The 27,368-nt window shown below is 44.9% G+C and overlaps 1 protein-coding gene across 2 annotated transcripts in view; it reads left to right on the forward strand.

Annotated features, from left to right (window-relative positions):
• Window positions 1-27,368, forward strand: part of PHC1 (polyhomeotic homolog 1) — a 325,158-nt gene that overhangs the window by 22,417 nt on the left and 275,373 nt on the right. For both annotated transcript variants that reach the window (XM_069650568.1, XM_069650569.1), the window contains exons 2-4: window positions 5,417-5,575; window positions 6,236-6,346; window positions 6,484-6,561. In XM_069650568.1, coding sequence (XP_069506669.1) covers window positions 5,459-5,575; window positions 6,236-6,346; window positions 6,484-6,561 — 306 coding nt within the window. In that variant the 5' untranslated portion in view covers window positions 5,417-5,458. The remainder of the gene's footprint in view (window positions 1-5,416; window positions 5,576-6,235; window positions 6,347-6,483; window positions 6,562-27,368) is intronic.

Here is a 27,368-nt window from a genome sequence, read left to right on the forward strand (position 1 = left end):
CCTTGTTGAGAAAACCTTCATTGGATGCTACTAGTCCGACCAATAACTACGGTAGCGTTTTTACTTAAGATTATTTAGAAATTTTGTTGTAATCAAATCCAAGCGTATCTTCAACAAAATCACCTCCTTGGAGCCAGACAATCCGGTTTTAGGCCGAACCATAGCACAGAAACGGCCCTCTTGGACCTAAAAATTCCGATAGATGCCATCAGGCACTCAGGCAAACTCTGCAACTATTGCTGTTAGATCTATCTGCAGCATTTGACTTAGTGGACCATGATAAACTATGTGATACTCTAGCAAATGACTTCTCCTTTTCTAAAGATTCTAAAGATGTCACACTCTGGGTGAAATCTTTGCTAGCTGAACGCACTACTAGAGTAAGCATTGGCAAAGAGGCTGCCGATCCCATACCAGTCCCCATTGGGGTACTCCAAGGGTACTGTCTCTTGCCTATTTTATATAATGCGTACACAAAGCTCCTATTACAGTTACAGTTAAGTTACAGGCACAGTACATGGTAATAGGCAGTAATGGTAGGGTAGCAGATATATACAGAATATACAGACAGTCGAGGTAATAGCAACCAATAGTGACAAAAGGAGACAAGTGCAATATGTACAGTTTATAGCTAAGTCTAACCTAAGGTTGACTTTTTGTCAGAAGCCACCTAATGGCAAGCTTCCTGAACGATTGGAAGGATTTGGAAGACTTAATATTCAGTGGCAGGGTGTTCCAGAGTTGGGAGGCGAGGACAGTGAAGCTCGAGCCTCCGGCTCTTTTAGAGGTAAATCTAGGTACTGTAAGACATAAGGTGTTGGAAGATCTCGTGGTTCTGATGGAAGATTTCATGGTGAATTTGGTAGTAAGGTAGGGGGGGGGGCTAAATGGTTGAGAGCTTTGTAAGTAAGGCAGAGGGTTTTTAGATCGATTTTATGTTGGATGGTGAGCCATTTGCATGTAGTTCTAGTGGCAGAGATGTGCTCACGCCCGTAACGCATTATTTTGAAGGACTTGGAGTTTACTAATTATTTCTTGGTTGGCACCTAAGTAGAGGCTGTTGCAGTAATCTAACTTAGATTGTATAAGAGCTCTAGCTAGCGTGAGGCAACTGTTAAAGGAAAGAAATGGTCTACAGGCTCTAATTAGTTTTCCTGTATAGGCGGTGGCTTAGGCGGTCGAGTTGACTTGTTTAGTGAGGTTAATATTGGCATTGAGATAGAAGCCAAGTGTTTTCACATTTTTGGCGACCGGGATTGTATTGCCATCAATTATGATGTTGGAGTAGTTGGGACTTAGTTTTTGTAAGTTGTTCGGTGACCCAATAATGAGCAGTTCAGTCTTCTCGTCATTTAGGCGGAGGCCATGTGTGGCCATCCATGCCTGAATGACAGAGAAGATTTCATTGATCCTGGCTACATCAGTATTATAGTTGCCCATGATGGTGAGGAGTATCTGGGTGTCATCCGCGTAGTTTGTGTATGTGACACCCGGACGGTCCAGTTTATCAAAGAGGGGCTTTGTAAAGATATTGTATAGGGTCGGTGAAACACATGAGCCTTGTGGGACACCGCAAGTGATAGGGATGGGGTCTGCTGCTGCCACCGGAGAGAAGACTGTCATGGTTCTATTGGCCAGGAAGGACTGTATCCATGAGACAGCAGAGGGGGAAAAGTGGGCGGCAGAGGAGAGGTGGTTGCAGAGTATCTTATGGTCAACCAGGTCGAAGGCTGCTGAGAGATCTAGGAGGAGTAGGATGGCAGCCTTGCCCTTATCTTTAATTTCGTCAATCTGGCTTTTAAGATCAACAAGGGCAGTTTCTGTTCCATGTTGAGGCCGGAAGCCAGACTGATGCAATCCGAGTAATTGGTTAGACTCTAGGTAATGCTGAATTTGCAAAGTAAGCAACTCTGTCAAGGAATTTTAACAGGAAGGGAACGGTTGTGATAGGCCTGTAATTAGTAGGGATGGCTGGGTCCAAAGTCTGTTTGTTTGTTTGTTTATTTATTATTATTATTTTTTTTTAGTAACAGGAGGACCCATTACTGTTTTAGATTATTGGGAACCGAATTGGTGGAGAAAGACACGTTTGAGTTTGAGCTTAGAAATGAAGGGGGGCGAGGTCTCGTGCTGCATCTTCTATAATCTGTGCAGGGCAACAGTCCCCTTTGCAGTTTGACGGAGGTTATGATTTTTTGCACTTCTAGTACTGTTACATTTTTGAAGGTGAAGCCATGTTTAGTGTTAGGGGTGGGCTAGGGATAGAGGGGCTAAGAGTGGGGCTACTATTGGACAGTTGTAGTCTTTTATTTTCAATTTTTGTTTGTAGGCCAGTGATTTTGTTCGCGAGGGCATCTTGGATACGAGTGCACCAGAGTTGGTCTTTCATGGACATGTCCGTAGGTGGATTGGGGTTTTCTAACTCCTTCAGGATTGTGAATAATTCTTTGGTACTGGAGCTAGCATTACTTATTCTCATATTATAGGCTTCTTTTTTAGTGCGTATTTCTTTTTTGTAAAGGGAGGATGCTTTAGTGAGATTGATTATTTATAAGTGACTATGATCAAGAGACACTGTTAATCAATAAATTATGCGATAATCCAAAATTGGATGGCATTAAACAGCCTCTGCCTCAATGATGAGAAAACAGAGGTTCTCATCATGGGCTCCCAACTAAAATCAGCACCCTCCATTCTGACTACTCGACTATCAACATCGACCGTACTTTGATCCAAGTATGAAAACAAGTCAAAACTCTAGGAGTTTATCTAGATGCCAACCTAACAATGACCAGACATGTAAGCGCACTCTCGTCAACTACTTCCTACACCTCTAAACTGATTGCCCTGAGTCGCCAGTTCCTCACACCCACTAACTGTGTCATCCTAGCGGTTTAGGTTGAAATTACCTAAATGAAAAAATGTGTTGCATTGACCAAAAGTTCTAAAAATTCTACCACCAAAGGTTTGAACACCAAAAGTTCGAATCTTTGGTGGTAGCATTGAAAAAAAAAAACTGGCGCTGCTGGGGTGACCCCGCATCGCCCCGCTCACTATACTTCATGGTAAAGTGAGCAGAGGTTGCGGGGGACACCCCCGCAGCCTTCTGTTACTAAAAATAAAAGAGAAGAAAAGAACCCTGCAGCGCCGGTTCACGCTCACGGAAGTGAAAGGGAACTGGCGCTGAAGGGAACCAGTGTGAAGATGAAGGTAAGTGGGGTTTGTTTATGGTGTGGGTGTGCAGAGGGTGTGTGATATGGGTGTGCTGTGGGTGTGAGAATGTATGTGTGTTTGCATGAGAAAGGTGCAAACTTTTGGTTGTTCGCACCTTTCTCATGCAAAGGATTTGCCTGCCTGCGGTACTTTGAGCCGCAGTCAAATTACTTTGATTCATCCTAGCCAGAGCGTTAATACTCTCCAGTTGGACTATTGTAACATACTCCTATAAGGGACATCCAATTCTGACCTAGGGAAACTGCAACTAATGCAAAACAAAGTCATTCGTGCTGCACTTGGAATCGGAAAGTTTGATCACATCTCCACTATCAGGAGGGAGACTACCTATCAAGGCTAGAATCATCTTTAAATCATTGTGTATTACCCACAAATGTCTCACAAATAAAGCCCCCATCTACTTAAACAATTCAATCTGCAAAAAAGACTCTTAAGAGATTGCTCAGATCCAACAAGTCGCTCCTGGCGGTCCCACGATTCAAAAGTTCCAGAGTGGCTGGCAGCAGCTTCTTGGTCACAGCCCCTAAACTCTGGAATGAGCTTCCTCTTGCAAAGACCCCTAATGTATGAACTCATGTAAACTCTTTTGTGTATTTGCCTTGATTTGTCATTGTATTACTGTGAATGTATTATAAGATATCTGTAACAACGCTGTGATACCTGATGGTTTGGGCGTTTAACAAATGAAATAAATAAATGGTAACTATCACCAACCTTTTAATGGTTATGCGTGGGTGCATTGAGTTGTCCCGAGTTAGTTCTGCATAAGTCCCTGTACCCAAACTCCATCCCTTAAAAATACATACCAGATCTATTGTCTGGGCATTCCCCTTGTGTTATATTGTGTTTTACACTAAAATCTTTATTTTATTTATTTGTTAAACTCACTACTCCTCTCCTAGAAATGTAGCCATGATTCTGGACATTCTAGCTGTGATTGGCTAAACCTTTAGAGCCCTAGAATGGAGAAGGTCTGCAACTAAGGTGTACAAGTCTGTCTTTCACACCCTTTATACGGGGCTCAGGAAAATGTGACTGACACCCAGCAGCAGCAGGCACCTCTTCCTTTCTTCGGTTCCCCTGGCAGCTTTCTGCACCTTCTGGGAGCCCTCTACTTCTTTAGAACCACCACTGAAATTGGAAGCGTCCAAAGCAGTTGGCCCTGTTTAGCTGGAAACCATTCAGACAAAAACCTGCAAGTTTCCCACAGGCTAACATTGGGACAACCACAATATTGGTCAATAGGGTGCAACCTTGTTTTACCATTAGAAATAACTGTCCCATTTGGGGCAGAACAGGTCCTGAGACTTGCCAAGGGCCTATAGGTTGGAACTTTGGACATTCTAGCTGTGATTGGCTAAACATTTAGAGCCCCACAATGTTGACTGTGCATAAGCAGATAACTACTCTACTCCCCCCGCCCCCCCCCCAGCAGTGAACCTGTTACTGTTGTATTCATTCCTGCATAGTTTAAATAAAGGTTATTACTTAGTAAGATTAAATATGTATAGAACTGTAACCTTGTGTGGGCATTTCTTTATTTGAACCAAGTTTTTGTATTGCTGTCACCCCACATACTGGAGAAGTATTCCTTGGCTGCTTTGCTGTAACACTAGATGGGTGGAGGACACTTCAAAATACAGCAAACTTGCTTAGATGGTAATCTGGTGGCTTGAACACCAGCCGCAGGAGATTCTGCTTAATAGCCCCTATTGCATGGGGGTGCGAGCAAGTGTCCAGTCTTTCTGCAGTGATACATTGGTCATGCACAGAAGCAAATGTTTCTGGGGTAAGCCAGAATTATTATGTCTGTCTGTCTCTTTGTCATGTGTGAAAACGTTGGGACATTTTGCTTAGTTCTTATGACATTGCTTAGCAGTTTGTTTGTGGGTGAGGATGTTACTTCAACTTTGTTTCAGTGGGTTATGTCAGCTTTTGAAACTTTGCCGAATTCCACTGTAGATCGAATAGGATCAGTTCCTGCCAAGGTCTCATTTGTGCATGGTTGCATGTAAAGCAACTTTTTCTATTCACTAGTTTGTGACTACATTACCATCTCTGCTGCACTGCCCCTTCCTTCCACCTCACTGGGCTCTCGCCACCTCACCTACACAGACATTGCTCATCTTCTGATTGTGTTTGCTTCTATTTTCTTCCAACTTGTTTGTTTTCTGGTCCCTAGGTTTGAGTGAGTCTCAGCCTCTATATCCTGGGTGCTGTCGCAATGGAGACTGAAAGTGAGCAGAACACCAACTCCACCAATGGCAATTCTACCTCTGCTGGCGGGAGCAACCGTCCACAGATCTCACAGATGTCACTGTACGAGCGCCAGGCTGTGCAGGTGAGAGGAAGCCGCTTCTCAGACCAGGTAGAGAGAATAGACCCGTCTAACATACTCTGGTCTGCAGATCCCTTCCCTTGGGTAAGAGGAGCCCATGGAGTTATGGGTTAATCCTCCAAAAATAGAGCGCTATCCTGATGCCCTGTCTGTTTTGTGTGCGTTTACAAAGCATTTATTTGCTTTATCCTTTGAGGTTTTCTGCTGAAATGGTGCATATTGAGGGGAGAGATTCCCATTGCCTCTGATTGCGTCTGCTTTCTGCAAAATGAATTGCTACTGCTGAGTATTAACTTGCCTTTTGGACACATGGTTGCTTTGATTTTCTTAGAGCTTCGTTAAGATGAGCTAGTCGGTGATGGGACAGTCCTCATTAAAAAGATTCCTATGTCATCTCAGATTCCTGTTTCTGTAAATTGAGTTTTGCCCTTTTTGATAGTATAGATCGATTGATGCTCAAATCTCTTTTCTAGCCCTCTTCAAAGAGGAGAGCTCAGCGCAGTGAAGAAATAAACGCTATAGACTATTGAGATTCTCGGGTCTGCTTTCTGATCTTAGCTACCTTCTTTTAAGGTGAATCAACAGTTTCATGAAGGCACAAGTCCTGGGTAGTCAATTGTGTAATCCTGTTACATCTCATGTGCTCCTTTCTTCCTTCTACAGGCTCTCCAAGCGCTCCAGCGCCAGCCCAATGCTGCCCAGTATTTTCACCAGTTCATGCTGCAACAGCAGCTGAGCACAGCCCAGCTTCATAGTCTGGCTGGTCTTCAGCAGGTGAGAGCTCAGATGGTGAAAGGGGATCACAACAACAATGGTGTGTCTTAAAAAGGAATGTTAAAGCGAGCAAGAGACTAAGACCTATAAAAAAGACTTACAGTGGTTTAACGTGCATTTTGTCCCCTTTATCATAGGCAAGCATTGCAGCCAGCAGGCAGGCAAGCTCCCCAAACAGCAGCACGGCACAACAGGCCACAACAACTCAGGCTTCAGTGAGTAGACTGTTGGTTACAATATCTGTGAATTAACACTGTACGTATTCCGCTCTTATAGTGTTGACAGAGTGTTTTAATCTCATCTAATATAGCATCAGCTAATTTCTCTTCCAGAGGGCACAAGATTCGGAGTGTGTGTGTTGCTGCCCCAATTGTATTTCACTTAAGTTGAGAAAAAGTTATTTTGTAGGGGTCCCGAGTATCCAACCAAGTGTTTCCAAGTCATTGTTTGAAGGAACCCTGTAGGGGTTCATCCCCTATTACAATGTTGTGGCACCATGAATCTATTGGCAACAGTGTGAAGCTGTCAATTCTAGTCCTATTTATCAAAATTCTCTATTTCCTTGCCAGTGCCCATGGAGAGCTGTTAGTTCATGTCTAGTCGAGAGATCCATAGTTTGGCACCAATATGTCTTGCTAACTGTGCAAATGGGGAGTGTGATCTAATGTCTAAATGACTGGTATCCTATAGAATAGCTAGGATTATAGCTTTGAGGCTCTCAAGAGGATATAGTTTCAGCTAATGAGTGGTACCAAACAACCATTGTTACCTACTGTCAATCATTTGCTGTTCTGCTAGTTCATTTGTGCGAATGCTAATTTCACAGTAACCTAGCAGTCGAGGGCAGGATTTCCTTGTCCGTGTCCTACGGGCAGCAATGTAAGCTAATGTTTATTCCAGAGAGTCTACTGTAGAGAGTAAAGGGTTTCCATGTCTTTGTCTGACCCCATATTGTGCATTGCTGTCATGTGTATGGTGTCTCCTAGTGACAGGATTGGGTGGCCAGTCTCAAGAAAAACACCCAGAAGGCAAGGCAATTAATACATTTACAGGGTAAACTGAAGACTGGAACCTAGGTCATCGTTTGTCAAGTAATAAGGGCTAAAGTAGCGACACTTTGTAGAGCCTGGCTCATTGAGTTCAATGGGCAAGGAGGCAATTGTCACTAAGTGTTGACCTTTTGAGGCATCAGCTAGATGCCCCACAGTTACAAAATAACCTGACTTGTAGCTTAAATACGTAGGCAACAATGGCATTTGTATGTATTTTATTTAAGTACTTTGTCGGGCACGTCTACCAGAAGTGCCTTACATACTGAGATATACAGACATCCAAAGTCGTCATTGTAATGTTGCTGATGGTGAGCCAGTTAGTGGGGCAGACGGTGTGAATTTGTTTGGGGCGTGCAAGGGGAACCCTTGGTAATAGGTAGACCTACCATAAATATAGCGTACATTTAGGTAATGGGAAATAAATTGCATGAAAACTTTATATTCATGTATTTGCAAGGTGGTTAAATGGGTCGGTGGGTGGAGGTATAGGATGCCCCTTTATTGGAAAGTGAATCCTGACACTGATCGAGAATTCACTTGATTGAACTGCTTTAATGCTGGGTGAGAGTAGTCCAGTGTGAGGCCAGTTGAGGAGTTGGAGGTGGCGCAAGGGAATGTGATGCACCAGACAGGTTGGTGAGCACTGTAGAGTGGACCCCACAGTGGGGGGAATTGGAGGAAGATGGAGTCGGCTAGGCTTTGGGGTGTGGGTGGCCATTGGGAGTGTTTTCTAGGCCATGTATTGATTTGAGGAGAAGAAACCTGAAGAGGGAACTCATTTTGTTCTTCTTTTTTTTTTTTTTTGCATTGAGAGCCGTAAAGCAGTATAACACAGCGGGCAAGGATCAAGTTAGGGTACCTGTATCAAATTGAGTAACTCTGGAAGTGCAAGATTGGGGAGGCGGCCCAAGAGCAATCATGCTGGGGAAGTAGTCTATTTGTAAGGTGCAGGTTGAGGTTTTGGCAGAGGGGTGGGAGAGGTGCAGTAAAATCTTTTTGATATTTTAGAAGGTTGATCCTAGCTGCACTTGCAGTGATGAAGTAGTTATGTTTGCTGTTAGCCAGTTTTACACAAGTTGCCGTCTGTGGAACTTGAAATGCCCACCTTGGGTGAAAAGGGTTACACTTAGTTTAGTTCTGAACCACACAAAGGTTTGGTAGAATGGCGAGCAGCATGCTTATTCTAAGGCGGGCGGAGGGTTGTAGTGATCTACAAAGAGCTCATGGTATACACTTAGTTCAAGAAAACACTAATACAGGTAGGAGACGTATAAAAAATAGGCATTTATTATATGCACCATTGGTAAGATGGATTTCTAAACTCTGACCTGGTGGGCAGAAGTTTAGGAGGCCACCCTCGCTTTAGTGAAACGGGGGAACCTTCTGGACAAGCCAGACCAATCTAGGTAGCTTGGCAGGAAGTGAAGACTAAGTCCGCCAAGTTCGAATACCTTATAAGGGATACTCGTGCGTAAAAACACTCGGCTGTGCCAGGGGGCCAGCAGTAAGTTATGCAAGTACTCGCCAACCCTCAGCACAGTCCGGACAAAACTTTGCCAGTTTGGTCGAGGTCGCTAGTAGGTTTGAGTCCTGCAGTTTCACAGTACTCTGGCTCTGAGCAGCTGCAGTGGAGAATGATCGTCCGTGACGGGACAGTTGCCTTTTCTCACCTTCCGAAAGAGGTATGAAAGAAAATTTCGGTTCAGCTGGCTTCAGGCCACAGGAGACCTGAACTGCAGGGTAACTATAGCAATCGTCACCACCAGGAAGTGAAGCGGGAATCGTGGATGCGGGCAGCGTTACACACTCCTTATTCGGGACCCAGAGGAGCTAGGCCTGCAAATTTGGTGGGAGAATGCATGGGACCACAAGCGAGCGATGTCCCAAATCTCGGCTCTGCACTCGAGACGGTGGCAGTGTTGCGAATTACCCTGAGGTAGAGGTGGACAGTTCGCTGGATGGCCCAGGGACACTTCCGAAGGGGCTTGTTCAGTGGTAATCGGGGGATGCAGAGAGTAATTGTTCCCACTAATCCAAAGGGGGGGGAAAGTGCCTTGGCAGGGCTTCTTGGTCAATTAAGAAAGCAGGGGTCCGATGGGAAAAGTGTGGCAAAACCTTCCAAAGTGTTGCCGGTGGTTTCACAAGTCCGTTTCTTTGTGTGGGAGATTTGGCTCCTTCTGTCATTTGGTGAGAACACAGGAGATCGACCTGGGAATGGCTGCAGAGCTTCTTCTCTTATACAAGATTAGCTTCACGCCAAAATGGAGGAGTTCTAGTAGATATGATCTCTTGCTGGCATCAGTTGTGGAACCCATCACAGGCCACGGTGGTCTGTCATTCAGGCACTCCAGATATCCTGCCACCAGTAGTGTGGATTGTGACTAGACAGTCCCATCCCTCTTCCTGGGCACACATACGTAACAGGCAGAAGCCTGCAAAAGAGATCGTTTTTCGCGGGAGGCTGCATGCCCAAATAAGGAAAACCTGGGTTACTCGACCTGGGTGAAGGCAAGGGACAAATCAGCCATGGCACAGAACAAAAGACTTTGTGGCTCAGATATTTTTGGACCTGGCCAGTCTTGAGGTAAATGCAGTTTAACTCAGTTAAAAGAAGTAAAACATTATGAAAATTAACTGCTGCCACCAGTTCGTCCTAGGCACACTCGTACAATCAACAAAAATCCTTTGAGGGTGTCTAGGGTCATAAAACAAAAACGGACCCTAGCGCACGGTACTGGAAGGTATATTGTGCACTGTTAAAAAGTTAACACAAAATGGCAAACTAGTCAAAGACTAAAGAAAACCATGCTTCCCAGTACTGACAGTCTGAAGGACGTGTCAGTTTCCCCATAAGCGAGCAAAAGCCCAGGGTAGTTCAGTTGAAGGCAGGGCTCCACTGGAACAGGTTAGGATAGCCAAACAAAGCAAAGAGTAAGGGGTGGGGGTCCATAAATGGAGGGGAAATTGCTCATACCTTTCCTAACAACCATGACAGAGGTGATGATTCACATGTCACCCAAGTAATTTATAACAGTAAGAGACAAAAAGATAATAAACCACAGTTGTAGTAACTTAGAATGGTTCCATGTCTTAAAATCGTGTCAAAAACCCTCTGACCCATTATGCCAATTATAGGGGGGCGGGGGACACCCTCGCAACCCCCACTCACCTTAAATGGTATAGTGGGGGTACCCCTTTACCGGGTTAAACCATGAAATTCTTTTTAACCAGCGAGGTTTTTGCCACATTTTTATTACCTGATACCCTTAAAATAGCAGTGGTAGCAACAAATCACTTAGTAAAATCCCTCTGAAAACCTAGCTCATGTGAGGCTGTGTTCAGCTGGGCCACCAGTGGCCAGGGGTGGAGCCGGAAAGGCAGGAAAACAGGGTAACGGTTTCAGTATGGCAGAGTCCAGCAGGAGTCTTTTAGTATTGCAGGTAAGTAAAGTTAGTTTTACAAAGGCAATAGAATCGGGTTGTTCCCTTGTAGGTTTGCCCCAAGGACCAGTTTCCTAAGGCAAGGTTATAGTACAATGGGTGGTCCATCCCAAACTTTATGGGCGACCTGAAGGGGTGCGAGATGATGCGATCTGCAGCCCTCAAGATCACAGGTATGTTGTACCAGGGTTAGGACGGTACTTTTAGCTGAAGAAACTGTTGCCGCAGGATGGTTGCAACAGAGAGGCGACTGCTCTCAAGCAGACTGACGACCAGCCAAGGATCTTCTCGGTTTCACAGTCCTTGCCTCGGCTGAGGGTCTTCTGGGGGATGGTTGAAGTCACTGCAAGCTTAGAAGGATGCCCACAAAGTTTCAGGCAAAACCGTACTCTGAAGACTATACAAAGCGATGCACCCAAGGTTCAAGGGTATTGGTGACTTGCAGGTCATGGAGGTTGCAGCTCTTCAAGGGATGGCGGAAAATGCAGTTCGTCTTGGGACTGGTCCACCAGTCCAAGGAAGCAAGTAGTCCTTTTTGGATCTACCCTGTCACTTAGAAGTTGAGGTTGGGACGGCAGCAGTTACTCAGCAGGTGCTGTTGGTCGCTGGAAGATGATGGTTTCATCCTTCAGATTCTTCTGTTCCAGTGGTCGACTCTGGGTTTCATCTTCAGGACCTCTGGGTTTATGCAGAAAACCTGGCCGAGTCCACCAATGGTATACCATGCACCTTTCCAACTGGAGGATGGTTGTCCATTGGGGACAGCCAGCTTCCTTTTCTGAAATGGTTTCTCTCAGGCGTGCTGCAGGACCGGGGCGTTTTGGTTGACCGTCCTGTTAGGAAAGCTTTCTCTTTTCAGCGCCTTTTCTTCCATTTGTATGGACCCCCAAACTATTTGCCTTTATTTTTTAATCGGACTTGTTCTTTCTGCAGTGGCTTTTACTCATTTGTCCTGGGGAAACTGACATCTCCTTCAAACTGTCAGTACTGGAAAACATTGTTTCCCTTAGTCCAATCTTAGCATTATCACTTGTAAGATTTCATCATTGTACAGTGCATCTTACAATGCAGTACACATTTTGTTGATCTTTTGGTTACTTTAGATGTGCCTATGGGACAGTGTACCCATGGGGGAGTGGGGGCACCCTGTACAGGTTCCTGACGTACCTTCACACATAAATATGTGCAGGTGTAGAACAACTGTTATTAATTAATGAGCACTATTTGACCCTCCAACCAATCTTGCTGTCTCTCTGAATGTTACCTAGCCCTGGATGTCGGTGTTGTGCTGTGGGATGTTTCAACCCACGCATCCAAGCCCTGCAACATCACCGTGCATTACTGGCAGCAGATATCATAATGGCCGCCGGAAAGCAAGCTGCTCGCCAGAAATCATCCCAATATGCGCAGTAAAAATCTGAAAGATAGGTTGCCATCTTCTTTTGCCTCTGTCAGGGTTAATACAGGACACCATTGCCAGACCCCATCCTTCGGCTGCACACAGGGCAAAATCGGTGCAAAGGAATATAGAGCTGTTCAAAATCCGTTTTATTTGATGTAAAAAATTGCTAAAATCATGGCTCACCAAAACCACTAAAAAGGTCCCACCTCCTTGTTGGGGTGGAGGGGGGTCAACATCATTCTCCCGCAAGAATCTACATGGATCTGAGGTCCACAGAAGTGTATCTATATTTGAACAAAGTATATTTTGAGGATTGCTTACTAGTAAGACAGCTGTCAAAAATAGATGCAGTACCAGTGCTCGCCACTGACCGGCGCTGGTGATCTGAATTCTGACAGGAGACCTGTATTGCAGAAGCTAAACAGTAACCTGAGTTAGCTGAGACTTCAAAAGGCTTGCTGTCCCTGGGAATCCTTCACACCTGGGGACTCCACACCAGAAGACAGGATATCACATGGTCCTGTTGATTAAGAGGGAGGAGATTTTCCCTGCAGCCTGGAGGAAGGAACAATGGGGGCTTTGGGATGAATAGAATATGCTGATTTGAGGTGTAACTGTCCACACTGCTCTAGGAAAAACAAGACATGTGACCTCTGAGTCAAGCTAAGCTTCTAGGGGCGGGGACAAAGCAATGGGTGTACTGAAATGAAGGCAAATATGTTTTATAAGAATACTGATAACTAATTGTAACCAGCTGATAGAAATGTACAATTTTGAGATTCTTAAAATGCCACCTTCACTCACAGTTGAAGACGAAGTTGGACGCCGTGGGATGTTCTGAGGCCAAGCCCCGTATGTATTAATATTGTAGACACTGTGTTTATGCTAGAAAAATGAAAACTTACTGTAATATGCCCAGAGAGGGGGTGTACCTGTATATGTACATGTATTCTCAACAACTTGTGTATCTGGGAAACATGTTTGATATGAAAAATGGATTTTCTTGAGAAACCAAAGGGGAGTGTTCTTTCCTTCAGCCATAAAGATGATGCCTGATGACTCATTCTGACTCACTACTCCCCTCTCCAGTCAGAGGACAGTAAATCCTCTAACCTATCAGGATCCTCGGAGGGTTGGGCATAGAAAGTCAGCCTCCACACCCCCTTTGAGAACACATAAAAAGAGACTGCTGAGACCCAGATGGACACTCATTTTTCCACTACTCATCGATTCCTGTGCAGCACGCTGCCCGACCATATCCAGACAAAAACTCCAGACTCCTGAGGCTCCAGATTCCAGAACCAAAACTTTAGAACCCAAACTCTAGAACCTTGGAGAAGCAGAGGCCTTATCCACAAGCTGAACTCTTCTCAGCAGGCCTCGGAACCCAGCAACCTAACTAAACTATTCAACAGCCAGGCGAGCTGTTTTGCTTCTGGCTTGAACCCTGTGCCAGAACCAGACCCAGAAAGCAGAGCTGTATCCAGAACCCGTCAGACCCAGACGAGACCGCTGTGCAGTGCCGATAGCAGACCAGAGGCCACGCTGTGAGCAGAACCAGTGTCTGACCATCCGGTGGTGAAAGTGCAGTCCAAACCTGACCAGATCTGTGACGAGGTCCATTCCAGTCCAAAACTAGGAGTGAGTATCCAGTCTAAGAACTGTACAGAACCAATCTCTTAGTCTAAAATAATCTGATTTAAACCATTTCAACCTGACCAGAACTGCATAGAAATCGTGTCCATTCTGTGATTTAAAATCTGTAAAAGCGCCATCTGTCATTCTGAAATCTACCTCCACAAAAACGTCCGTATCTTTTGAACCGCATATCGTAGACGTGAGATTTAACTGTCATTTTAAAGCTAAGACCCTCAGCTTTCCAACAAACCTATAACGACATTCCTTATAGTTTTTCCGTAATCGCGAAATATGCACGCGGAAAAAGTGCAGCGAATTGAAAATTTGCTTCATTTCACCACTTGTAAAAATAGCTGCTCCTTGCTTTCCACTGCTGAAATTCGTTATAATCACTCATGAGTCATTGCTAGTGTTGACCTGTACCAATCTAAAGTAACTATCACCTACCCTGAGTCTCCTTTAGCGAATTAAAATCATTTTTTAGCATATTTTTCACTTCATTGCAATCACATTTAAAAGTATTTTGCCTGTTTAAAATCATACTGGTTTTCTCTAAGCTTGCTGGGGGGAACTGGAACTGAACTGCATTTGATTGTATTCTGGAAACCTTTGTGCTCTCCTTTCCATCTCTTCATATTGCATAAGGGGGGAGTGAGGGGCAGGGCTGGACTGGGAACCAAAAGTGGCCCTGGACATTTTTTTCAAAGTGGCCCCATATTTTGCCGAAGGAGTGAGCACAGCGCGTGAGCCCAACCCTTCTATGAGGAGATTGCGAGTATCCCCTAAGAAGATGTTGAATAAAATGTGTTCAAATTAGTGAATTTAAACCAAGTTTAAATCATATATGGATTTTAAAAAATCATTTTTTAAATAAGTTCATGATCTCGCAAAGTAGTTCTTCAATGGATTAGAGGGTTGGCATCAGTGGCGGCTGCTATCATAGGGCGGCAGGGCGCCGCCCCCCCACCAGTGACTCAGTGTGTTAAACAGATTCAGAAGATGTTGAAGTTCTTCTGAATCTGTAGCAGCGCTGGGGCGCTGTGGAGACAACCTTCTATTGTCGCAACCGGGCCAGCCCATGAATAGGATTCCTATTCATGGGCCGGCTGCAACAGTGGGCGCGTCCCATTTTACATTGCTCTTGCCCATAGTAAAGTGTGTGGAGTTCGTAGCCATCTCTGTGTATCTATCTTTCTATCTATCCATCTTTTTCTGTATACCTCTTTTGCCTATGTGGAGTAAACATGGGCATTTTTTGTCAGTACGTTTATATCGTAAGCTCACCTACATTTTGAGCTACATGCTGTGACAGATTCACTCATAAGGGGCTAGCAGAGTGAGACAGGGGAACTCGGAGGGTACCTTCCCCATGTCCCATTGTGATACATGTGTGATCATCCAGCCTCCCCACCTCAGAACCTGCAGCGAGAATGATAAAGGAGGTAGGGAAGGAATCTCTAGAGTGTATGGGGTGGAATTTACGGAGGGCAGAAACACATAATGGAGGGAGTGATTCCTGGCAGGGTCCTTCATTGAATCTTTAGCCTTTCATCCTTCTGAGGTCGATAATTGAGTACCACTCTGTGGAATAATAATGTCTTCTGTTATTTCAGCGCTCTGAGACCTATGGGTGTGTAGCACTATATAAGAAATGTATTATTATTGCTATTATGTTGAGGCTTGATTAAAGTGAGCTGCAAGAGTTCCCATGAGGAGGTGTTTTGGGCGGGGATGGACAGCAACTGGGTGGGAATGGCCATAGGGACTACCATGGCCATAGGCAGTCAATGGGTGGGTAAATAACCATAACATTTAAGTTGTTCTGTTTTTGTTTTATAAATAAGGCAACACATTTCGGTGGGGTGGAGGGGCTAATCCTTCAAATGTAGGGAGGGTAACTTCAGGGACTTTGGGAAAAGGGCAAACTCAGTGGTATGGGGGCATCTACGTTCTTTACCCATTGTAATGCGACTATTCTGGTGCAGCTTCAATGTTACAAGCAGTGAACTCCCTAATTCACGTCTGAAACCATTTTAATACTACTCTGAGCCTATGTTGCCCTTTCTCAGACCAGTCTTTCACCTTCTCTGTACACCATAGTACCAGCTATTCTCAATACAAGCTGCTGTAAAATACACCATCACACTTGCACACATAAGAATAATTTACTACCATTAGTATATTAAACCTAATGCTTTTTGTCATATTTCGGTGGGTTTTTTGGACAGTAAATTGCACATTTTGGAGGCCATGTTTCAAATAATTCCACCCCTTGAGTGGTGAAGGCTTGCGCACTGCGCGCGCATGCTCACAAATTGCCCGGGGAAATTTACGCCCCACCAGGTTTCAAACTCACCTGCCACCACTGGTTGGCATATACCCAGGAGTAGCAGGTCCTAAGCGGTCTCCAGCTATTCCCTGAAGAGCAGGATCTCGAGTCCTGTGTTGAAATGCAGGCGCATTGAAGCCTTCAGTATGGTGTTCCAGTAGGCCGGGGTCGGGCACAGCAATAGAAGGCCTGTCTCCTGTTCTAATCTCAAATCGTGCAATGGTCTAGCATTACACCTGAGGCACGAGTAGACATGTTTACAGGCAATGGTTGCCTTATGTGTCATGCAGGCAGTTTTGATAAATGTCCAGGATGGCTGGGAAGTCTCCTGTGTGATTGATGCATGCAGCAAAAACAGCACAGATGTCTGAATGGCACACACCCCCCCATGTCTCATTAGTACACTCTTTGACCATTTGCGTTCACTGAATACAGACAAGTCTTGCATTCAATACTACACAGACATGGCTTTGCGCACGGCAGTGTATATTCGAATGGTACACATTGGACACGACTGGAAGACCCCCACTGTGTGAGCCATATACTCATACATTGAACTGTACATGTCCAAATTATACAGAGCATAGCACGAGTATGCACTCAACAAAAACTTTGCATGCATCTGAGCTCCCCAAACAGTGCATTGCTACAGAACATGCAGTGTGTACCATGTGCATGCACTGACATGTTACTCCATGTCTGAGTGAAGGAATATGCGTGTCATTTAACACAGGCTGCATACTTGATTGGGACACTTGTTACAAGGACCCAGGCCATGTGCTGCGTGTGCTATCATGCCATGACATGCCACAAACAAGGGCCCAGCTGACGGCTGTGATGCGTGCTTCCTGGAGTCATATGGATATGCTCTGTCATGAGACCACATCACACACTCGGCTCAATTCACTAAAAAGAATACTGTTGCTTAGTCATGCTGAGGTTTTCCACTAAGCAGAAGCACCGGCCTATGTTAATGCAACATAACATTCCCAGTTCTAGGGACGTCGAGGTTACAATGCAAATCCTAAAAAGGATAATGATTTGTTATTTATATGGCACTTTCGCCAAAGAACATATTTACACACAATCCTCATAGAAACTGAAGTTCGTACTCATTGATGGACCTCAGATGAAAGGCTGAGTTGGCCTTGCCGGGATTTGAACCTGCGGCCTGCAGATCGCACATAGATCACAGCAGCAAGCTCTCAACCCGCTGAGCTATCTTCAGGTTAAAACAAGCCAATGATAGGATGAGGTTCAGGGAAGGAACTCGGGCCCTCCAGTCAACGTGCATAATAGGGTAGCCCGCTTGCTAAGGTCGTTGGGGGGATAAATAAAAAAGCCAATCACTGCGGGGAGTAGATCATGTGCGACTGGCAACATGAGCCAATCACTGCCCCAAAGCCAGTCACCTGATGTCAGTATCTCTGTCCCTCCATGCACCAAACCCAGCCAAATAGTCACACCAGGAACCTCACAGTGGCGTCTGAGCCTCTCAGTGCACAAAAAACAAACCAAACGCGATGGCAAGTCCTTGGTATAAATTTCTCTAAAACATGGGAAGAAGATCCAGCTCGCATATAGGCATAATTATAGCCAAAAACACCAGCAACAAACAATGTCTTCTGCAAAGCATGCAAATTAGAAGTGCTTACATTTTGGTCAAAGCGCTATAGACAGAAGTAATTAGCTTAAACACCAGAGAATCTCACTGCAGCAAACAGTTGAGTGAATGACGGAACGTCGCATTGCATCAAGCCTAGCCTTGCCATAATCAAGGAATGTCCAATATTCCCCTGCACCAGTCATAGCCACATGGATCAATTTCTGGGCCTCTCGTTGAACTACCCACTCAGAAGTACAGGTGCACAATTCCCGTCAGGTGCTCCAGTGAAATATAAAATGTATGAGAACAGGAGGCAAATCACTCGGCGACCAACTATGAAAGAGCTACTGTAGATTAACGGAGTACAGACAGTAGAGGGATGTCGAAGCGTAACAAGGGGAGGCACGGCTGCTAAGCATGGGCTTGGGAATGGGGTTTCTGGTGGGGACTTATCGGAGCCCTTTGAGAAGCCGGAACTGTTTGTCAGTATGTTCTGCAAGAAAGGTGGTACAAACAGTGGCCAGTGCTTGGCGCTCAAATTTAGCCCATCATTTGTAAGGGTGGTGGAGTATGTAACGGGGTTGCACTTGCCACTGGAGCAGTATCCTGGGATTCCAGCGGGCTGTAGTCGAATTTATAAGATATGGGGAAATGGGTAAGAGGGAGTCCAGGTTTCCCGAAACATAAGGCAGTCCACAATCTTGGGCGCCCTGAGTCGGTAACTGGCACTTTATCATGTAATTTACAAGGAACAGCAACTAAATACGACTGTGGCAGCAGGGCTAAGACAGGCAGTATAGCCTGCTGTGCTAAGACGCCGGGAGAGGGCAAAGCCCTGAATGAAAATCGCCGGACTGGCACCAGGGCATGCATGGTGCAGGAAGAAGGGGACATAACATCTTGGGACCTGCTTACCGACATCACGCCATTGCGAAGGCCTCGCCGCCGCTGCCCTGGCAGTGGCACCGGACACCAAACACTTCTTTGCCCGCACTGTCGGCCCGCCTGCAGCAGCCTGCCCTGCACCTGACCTGTGTGCTGTGACGCAATGTGTGTGCAGGGGCAGGCAGGGCACGTGCGGTTTCGGTTCCCTGGTGCCATCCCAGGCGGCCCTCATGCGCAGGCGTGCAGGCGCACAGCCCAGCCCTGGAAAGAAAAAAGAAATGCGCAGGCAGCGCCTGCGTCAGCGTGCTGTGGGTGGCAGACGGCAGGCAGCCAATTCATGCGAACCACCCAGGCGGATTCACGCAACGCACATATCCATATCCTTCCACGCCAAAGAGGCCCTATGCACAGAGGCCTACCGGGGGATGTCCCGGTGGGACAGTCCAGCCCTGCACAGGGGGAAAAAGTGATCATATTATCTCTTGTTGAAACCATATCGAGTTTATTTCTGTGTTGCATTCTTTCCCATCTTGCATTCCCTTGAAACCATACAAAGCATTCTCTGCTACCTTATTCTTTCTATACCACCTCCTAAGTGATAAAGAATTGTGCTATTGTAATATTGTCCATTGTTGATCACTATTATATTCATAAGTGTGCTATCAAATATGAATTTATTCATAAAAGTGTGATATATAGTTTAATTCTTCAAATAAATCTTTTAATTTGCAAAACAAACCTACTTCTTGGCTCATTGAGGTCAGGTGGATTCAAAGAGAGGGGCGTTATATAAGGGTTCATCATCCAGATTTAAGAACTTGAAATAAAAATATATAAATAAGGTCTTCCATTGGGCATCCCAGACTAGGCATTGACTTAGTTGGATTGCTGGATTGAAGTCACTTACAGTGCCGCCTATCTAGGGTGAGGGGACAGAGAAGCTGCTGACCCTATTGCTTAGCTATTATAAAAAACCCATGGATCACATGGGGCTATGTTCATTTAACATGTTAAAAACAGGGAGCACAATTACTTTTAATATTCCTGCTGTCTTAAATTTGGTATTAAAGATTTAAAATGTTTATATGTGGACCAGATCGGTGCACTTATTCACATCGGGTATCCCATAATTATTTGGACATCCCTTAGTAGTGTTGGTCGACTGGTTTCAGTGGCCAACAATGGTAATACCACTTTCTTCAGGATCTTAGATGCTGCTATTACTATATAGAACATGGTCCCGTGTATTTCTAATTGGTGAACATAGGAGAGGTCTGCTACCCAAATTAGCAGATTCTTAATATGATCCAGGAGTGTGGCAGCCTCTAAATTCCGTTCTAGGTGAAAATATCTGTGAAGACCTGAACAACCCATAGCCTTGTGAAACTTCCAGGGATAGTGGAGAAGGCGGCTTATTCCCCTATGAAAAACGCAAGGACGGTGGAGACGAGGATACATCATCCATAGAAAACGGAGAAAAGGAACGTACCGCGGCCAGCGCAGAGAAGGGATGGGGGAGCCCACCAAGCCGAGCCCCAGTTTGCCGTGGCCAGCGGAGCATGACAGAACCTTCCTTGGAGGAATGGCAGGGGCAGCCCATGGAGAGACCAGTTCCCGCCGTACCCGTGAGGTAGGGGGAGTTTGGACGGGGAACGCCGCAGGGCGAACATTGCATCCGTGAGCAGCTGATGCAGTGCCGAGTGGCGGCTCCGCAGCTGTGTGAGCAAGCATGCCGAGGGGTGTTCCAGGGCTCCCGGCATGAGGAAGCGGTCTGCCGGTCGCGGTTGGAGGGAAGACCGCAATGCAGTGAGGAAGCACACAGTTCTGATGGCCGGCCACAAAGGAGCATACAACATAAAGACCTTAAAAAAACAAGGAAATACAAACCATACCTTCCCTCACTCTATACTTACCGGGGCAATGGGAGGGGTCACTAGAGCCAGCCGCGGGAAGACATCAGATGCCATACTCCCAGGAAAAGGGGGCGGGGCTTGGGAGGGTTCTTATGGCCTGTGACAGGGAGTAGACGCCGATTGGACAGTTAAGTGCTGCCTATATAAGGAGCCTGAAAGTATGACAAGGGGTGCTCATTCTTGTTCTCTTCACAGATCGGACCAGACGTGGAGTCAGGAACTACAGAAAGCACCTGGGCGTATGAGGACTAAGAAGAAAAGGTTGGAAAGAGGTCCTTATGTTGTGCCCTACAGGAGAAACAGAGAAAACATTGGTCAACAAGTAGATCTTTAAGAAGGAAGTTATTTAGAAGGACTTTGAGTTATTGACTTGGCTGCCAAACTTATTGAGTCTGAATAAAAACAAGCTTTAATTTTCACTTTAACACCGGCTGTCACAATATCTTTTTTTATAACTATCTATTCACCCAAAATAGAGTTACAAAGACCACTTTGTGGCTGCACGAAGCGGTCTTCTTAAATCGAACTGTCACGCCCCTGCGACGCACACGAGTGCACGCAGGGGCTGACGGGCACGAAAGGACCCGGAAGCAGCCACGACGGTGAAGTGTGTGTGTGTGTTTTGTACTTTATTTTCGGGGAGTGTTAGGTTTCTGAGGGAGTTGGGTTGGGAGGGTGAAACCCCCAGGTTCTGAACAAGCCCCGTCAGGGCAGGGCGGGGTTGTGGTGGGGGATGTTTGGTGGGGGGCGAGGCAATGTGGGCTTTAGCTATTTGTAGGCTGCCCAAAATCAGCTGGAAAGTCTTTTTGTTGGGTGACCTACAAAAAGCAACATAGAACCCTAAATTCTACATTGCTTCCAATACCTTGTATTCACATGGATCTCGAGAAACGAAAGATCGGGGGTTGGGCCGGCCGCTGCTAGCCCACTGTCAAGACTTTAAAAGAGACGTGGACCCATTTCGAAGAAGGCGTGGCGACACCTGCTGCTGCTGTCCTGGAAGAGCCCTGTCTTGTATGTGATCTTCAGCAGTCCTGTGAATGAGCTGCGACCCTAGGAGTGGAGTAAACGTCTATTCTCGACATCGGGAGTCCTGCAAAGAAGCCTTCGGAAGTGCCCCTGGATCACCCAGTGGCTGACCAGCTTACAGTTTGGGCTACCGTTGTTTCTGTTCCACATTGAGGCCTGGAACTAGGGGTTTCGACCGCTTCTGCTACAAGACTGAACTCTGCCAAATGTCATGGTTCCAGCATCATGGGGACCCAAGATGGGAGGCAGTCTGACCGCGACAAGTGTGTCCCCCTGCCTCGCCGTGCATCGGTGGCTGTCTGAAACTGCTTTCCTGCATCCAACCTTGTTCTGAGGGCCCCTGCATTGACTACGCTATCCAACCTGAAGACCTTGCACCAGCATTTTTCACTGACTGGTGCTCGAACCTGCAACCCCTGGGCATCAGGAACTGGAGCTGAAGGCAGGAAAAGCGACCTCGGACCAAGATCTGCCAAGCCTTAAGGAGAATCGAGGGGGCGGGGGCGAGTTGTAACAATATTTACCTGAACCCCTAACTCCCTTAAGTATGGTATCTTTTTAGAAAACCTTTACGACATGCAAGCACTTGAACATTAGACACTTTTGTTAGTTAGTATAACTTGTCCTCTGCCACTTGCAACTCTTCATTGGACCCCAGAAACCCTACACTAATTGTTTCCCGTCTCACAAAACTGTGGCACTTTGAGCTTTTGGGCACAAGGCCCCATACATCTTGAGGATGGACTTCTAAAGTTAGTGTTGTATCTCTGTGGACCTGTAGTGCTGAATTATGCTTGGCATCCTTTACAGGAGTTTTTATACGAAATGTGCCATATTCCAGTGATTGTATACATGTATAATTTATTTAGTGTTGTGTGATATTACATGTTAGTAGTTATTTTTCATAGTGTTATTTGGGCATAAATGAGTATTTTTATAACTGATCGTCTAAGTGTGTTCCCTTAATTTTTCACTGTGTGCGCGCGCTCATTGGGGACCTCCGTACTCCAGATAAGAATTTGTGGTGGGGAGTATTTTACGCATGCTTTTTCAAATTGGAGAGTAAATGCAATTTGAAGAGTAAAAATGAGTTCTCCTATACAAGAAGTAAAGCATATCCAACACATACACCCAATGCATACGTAAAATCAGACACGTAGACCAAAAGAGTTGTAGATCAAAGTTGCTTGCTCAGAGCCCTTCAGTCCACATGCAAACGACACATAGTAACAGCACATCACTCCACTTGATGATGTTATATATCCTCCCTGAACATGCTAGCTTCACATCTCCTCTTGAGACATACTAATGAGTACGACACATACTCTGTGCACATCTCCTTTCAGCATTTTCAGAGATGTGCTGTTAGCATTTGAAGAGCAAATTTGTGTCATTTGCATGTGTAAATGGCCCATTTACACCTTCTCTGAACTTAAACTGTCCTTTTGGCTTTGGCTGTGCTGGCTTCCCAAAGGTTCAACTTCTTGATCCTTGTTAGGGAGAATTCTCAGAGATTTGCTAATTCCATTCTATCTTGGAGACCACCAGCTCTTTTGCTGGAGTTTAGAGCTTTTAATTTTTATCATGAAGAGAGCAAGACCTTATTCCCACTCTCTCATGTATTTTTCTTTGATTTAAACACTGTTTCTTTTGGTTTTGGAGTCTGACCAACTCATAGGTATCATCTATTTACATTGTGACACACTGAACCTTCAGTGCAGTGGCAAGATGAAGTCCTTTAGATTTTCCAAAGATTTAAATACCTTCTCTTGGTTAAACTACTGTTTCCAAAAGCAGTAAAGTGAAATTGAATTTACTTACCTTTAATAACTTTGTAGATCCAGGTCCCAACAGCTTGAGGGAGGAAGTCTCCTGTATGGGTCTTCCCTGTCAATTTGAAAACTGGGTCAGCACAGCTGCAGAGCTTCACCGGGCACTTTGCAGTCCAGGTGCGTGCTGCTGGCATCTGAAGCAAAAGATGAGAGAAGATGTTGTCCTCCAGTGGTCAACTCTGCTTCTAGTTCCAAAAACTTGCTTTTTATGCAATTTCCCATTCATTCACAGCACTAGGCTGTCAATCACACAGCAGGGTGGCTGTCCTCCAGGACCGCCAGCTGGCCAATAGGAACTGGTTTCACTCAGGCACACCTAGAGACCAAGGACAGGGAAGTTTCGGGATCATCCCTCACCTCCTGCCTTTTTAGACATACTGATGCCAGCCAAAATAAACAAAGGACTGATTCAAACAGAGTAAAAGCCCAGAAGAAACTGACAAGAAATGACGAAAAAATAGTGGGGCCATTTTGAGAAAATGGTCACCCTTGGGTGCAGTACTGCAACCGAGTTATCAGCCTGCAGATACATGTCACTAGGTAGTAAAGACACCACTGCCACCAGCCATTCAAGTGAGTTATTGTTACAAAATGTTACATGAGGAATGGGTTAAAGGAGTTACTACGTAACCCCCCAGTACTCCACATAAGGTGGTGTGTGCTAGACCCATAAAGGAAAAGGTAAGTAAGACAGGGTCGTCTTACTATTCTTGGGAACAGTAGTTCACCTAAGAAAATGTAGTTATTAAGAGCCAGATTGAAGGGAAGTTGAAGGGACTCCTCAGTGGCACTGCACAAAAGGTGCTGTGTCACAATACAAAAGCAGATGCCTATGGAGTTTCAGACTCCATAAAACATTAAGAAACACTGAAAATCTTAGTCGGGAAAACACATGGGTGAGTGAGGAAAAAGGTCTCACTCTCAGGAGTCAAAATTAAAAAGCCCTGAGTCCAGCAAAAGAGTTGGGGAGGGGGTCTCTAAGGTTAAAGGGAATTGGCACAGGAATTAAAATTCTCCCTAACACTCTTACAGTTTGCCCAGGCCGATTGTAGGAATCCATCTAAAGTGTATTCTCTGAAGTCATTGGAACCTTTCTACCACTCTAAAGTAAAATATTTACTTGTTTGGATTTCCTCCTCATGAAATCTTTTCCTACAACTGTGCGTATCCTGATGTGTCTGTTGGCCACTAGAGGCTAGGTACCCCCTCTTGCCACTGAGAACACTCATTCTCCAAGAACAAAAAGAACTTGTAATGTTTGGTCCTTTTGCCTAGTAAATGCAACAAGTCTTTAAAAGTAACTTTTATGTTAAAGAGGTGGTTGGTAACTGTCCCTCTGAAATATGAGCAGTTACAAAAATTCTTACTATCCTTTGAATGTGCTTTGCCATTCTTACAAGTGTATATATAAGGTTGTTTAACTCTCCTATGAATTGGGTCCCCCACTTCCCAAAAGTAATGCTATTGGCTTCTCCTAACTATTTCTTTCAGAATAAGTTTAACAGCTGGGTCTTACTTCCCATAACTTGCTGTATAGTCTGTCTAGAATGAGGCTCCCTCGTGTCTTACCTGCCTTGAATAGATGTGTGCCATTCTTTATAAGCATACTGTAGGTTTTACTTATCTAGGATTGTGTAACTAAATCTGTGTTCCACTGATCTGAAAAGCAACTGTAATAGTTCATTACAACATTAGGCCGTACTCCCCTAGTATAACTGAGTGTTCTCCTGAATATAAGTTTGGGTTTATACTGTTCCATGAATTTGTGTGCCACTATTCAGAAAAGTATTCTCGTAACAGGGTTGAGTTCCTAAGTGATTTCTTACATGAGTGTCACTGCATGACTGCCAGGGTCTACTACCCTTGCATTACTGTAAGTAATCTAAGTACTTGTGGTTTTACTCCCCCCGATAGGGGTGTTCTCTTCTAAATGTTTGTTAGATCTGACTTGCCTACAAATACTGTTAGTAATTCTGAACAAGGTCTACGCTTTTGGTTGTGTACCTTAAGCATTGTGTTTTTTTTATAATGGGTTTGACTCTGACAAAGTACTTGCCCACACCAGGATTTACGTTGGCCTATTTGTAGCTATAATAAACATTTATTTTGTTTATTTCTGGGTGTAAGTTGAACCATTTCTATGCTACAGGTTCTGTGTACCTTCCTAGAGCCTTCTTTCCCTCCGAAGATAAGCCTGGCTGCTCCATCTATGTTACCAAATACTCCGTTGGTACAGCCCTATAATAAGAGTGTAGTTTTCTACTGTCTCAATTGTATGGTTTTACTAAGTGTTGGGTAAGATTGTCATAGCAATTATGCATCTTCCTGACCTGTGTCAAACCCAGAACCTTTTGCTACACTGGTGGATTATTTTTCCCTATACCTCAGTGAGTGGGAACCCTTTTCCACATTTGCAATCTATTTCTCTTTTTATGGGTGTTCTTTTTAAGACTTGCCATAGTGTCTTTTTAATTGTATCCTCTTTGACAACCTTTGGCACATACTGCCTATTGTTGCTTGGTTGACCTTGGGGCTCCCCTTCTCTGGCTATCCTTTTGAGAGCTACAGTTCCCAAGGGTGAAAATGATCTTTGGATCCCTTTTACTCTTATTAGGTGAAAACAGCACCCCACCACCTTGTGTGGAGTGCTGTGGGAAATGCTGTATATCCTCTTTCTCATTTTAAATGTAAAATGTATGTTACATGGACAAGCTTACTTTTAATGACTGGAGGTGTTAGGCAGGAATTGATGTAGTAACCCTGTATTTGACAACACAACTCTTGTCCTCTTGGTATTGGGTAACCCACCTATTGGTATAGGCCTCTACTACATAAGTTGGTAATGTGACTGAGCAGCCAGGCTTATATCGAGGGGTACATGTAGAGCTTTAGCAATAAAATACACAAATACAAGTAGCACTTGCACTCAAGGTTTATGTTATAACTTATTTAAAAACTATTGTTAAATAAATAAGCATTCTTTAAAAAGGGCAATGTATGTAGCAATCAGATATTTTAAAATACTTTTCCAGAACCAACGCAAAGCTAATAGCTACTCTTTAGAGATGCTCCTTACACACTTCCTACACCTTAAGGTGACTTCACTAACTAGGAAAGTAATTGCTTTTATATATCAGTAGAATTTGTAGGTTTGCAGAAAGGAAAGTTTTAAGAGAAGGAAAAGGGTTAAACTGTTTTTTAGAGCATGTGAGCCCTTAAAATCTTCCTTTGAAGTCTAGATAAAAGCCTTTCACAGCAATATCAGTTTAAACCCAATGTGTAAGTACTAAAGTCAAATGAGTCTGCAGGGAGCCAGGACAGCCAAAGTCCATTGGCGCAAAGTCTATTGAGCTGAGGCACTTCTTAGATAGTAAATGTCTTGCACACAGTTTGTTAAAAAAAAAATCACTGTAGGGGTCACAAGCTGTTACACTTGTGAAGGGCAGAGCTGAAATCATTTCTAGCAAAGCAGCTGCTACATATCTCAACTGAGAAGATCAAGCTACAGACACTGAGGTAAGTACCCCAAGTCAGAACAGAACCTTTGGTTAGAATAAGAGTGGCCCTGCTGGCTTCTGTCTGGTTGCAGTGATGCAGATCCTTTGTTCCTGCTCCTCAGTGGTAGCGATAGGAGGGAGGCGCCTGGGGACTCTTTAGGCAGCAATTCGGAGGTTGGCGGCAGCAGCTACAGGCTCTTTTCAGATCAGTAGCACTTTGCGGTTTCAGTGCTCGGTAAACAGCACCACTGCGTATATTGGATACTGGTTGGGCTTCCTTCACTCCTTAGTCCTGCACTCTGATGAGGGGACTCGAGCTCTGGTCATCCTGCTTCTGGAGGGTCCTGGGGAGACTCCTGGATCTTTTGGCCGGATCAGACGTTGCACTCGACTCATTTC

This window comes from Ambystoma mexicanum, chromosome 3p (genome assembly GCF_040938575.1).
Source record: "Ambystoma mexicanum isolate Mex_15411 chromosome 3p, UKY_AmexF1_1, whole genome shotgun sequence".
Lineage (NCBI taxonomy): Eukaryota > Metazoa > Chordata > Amphibia > Caudata > Ambystomatidae > Ambystoma > Ambystoma mexicanum.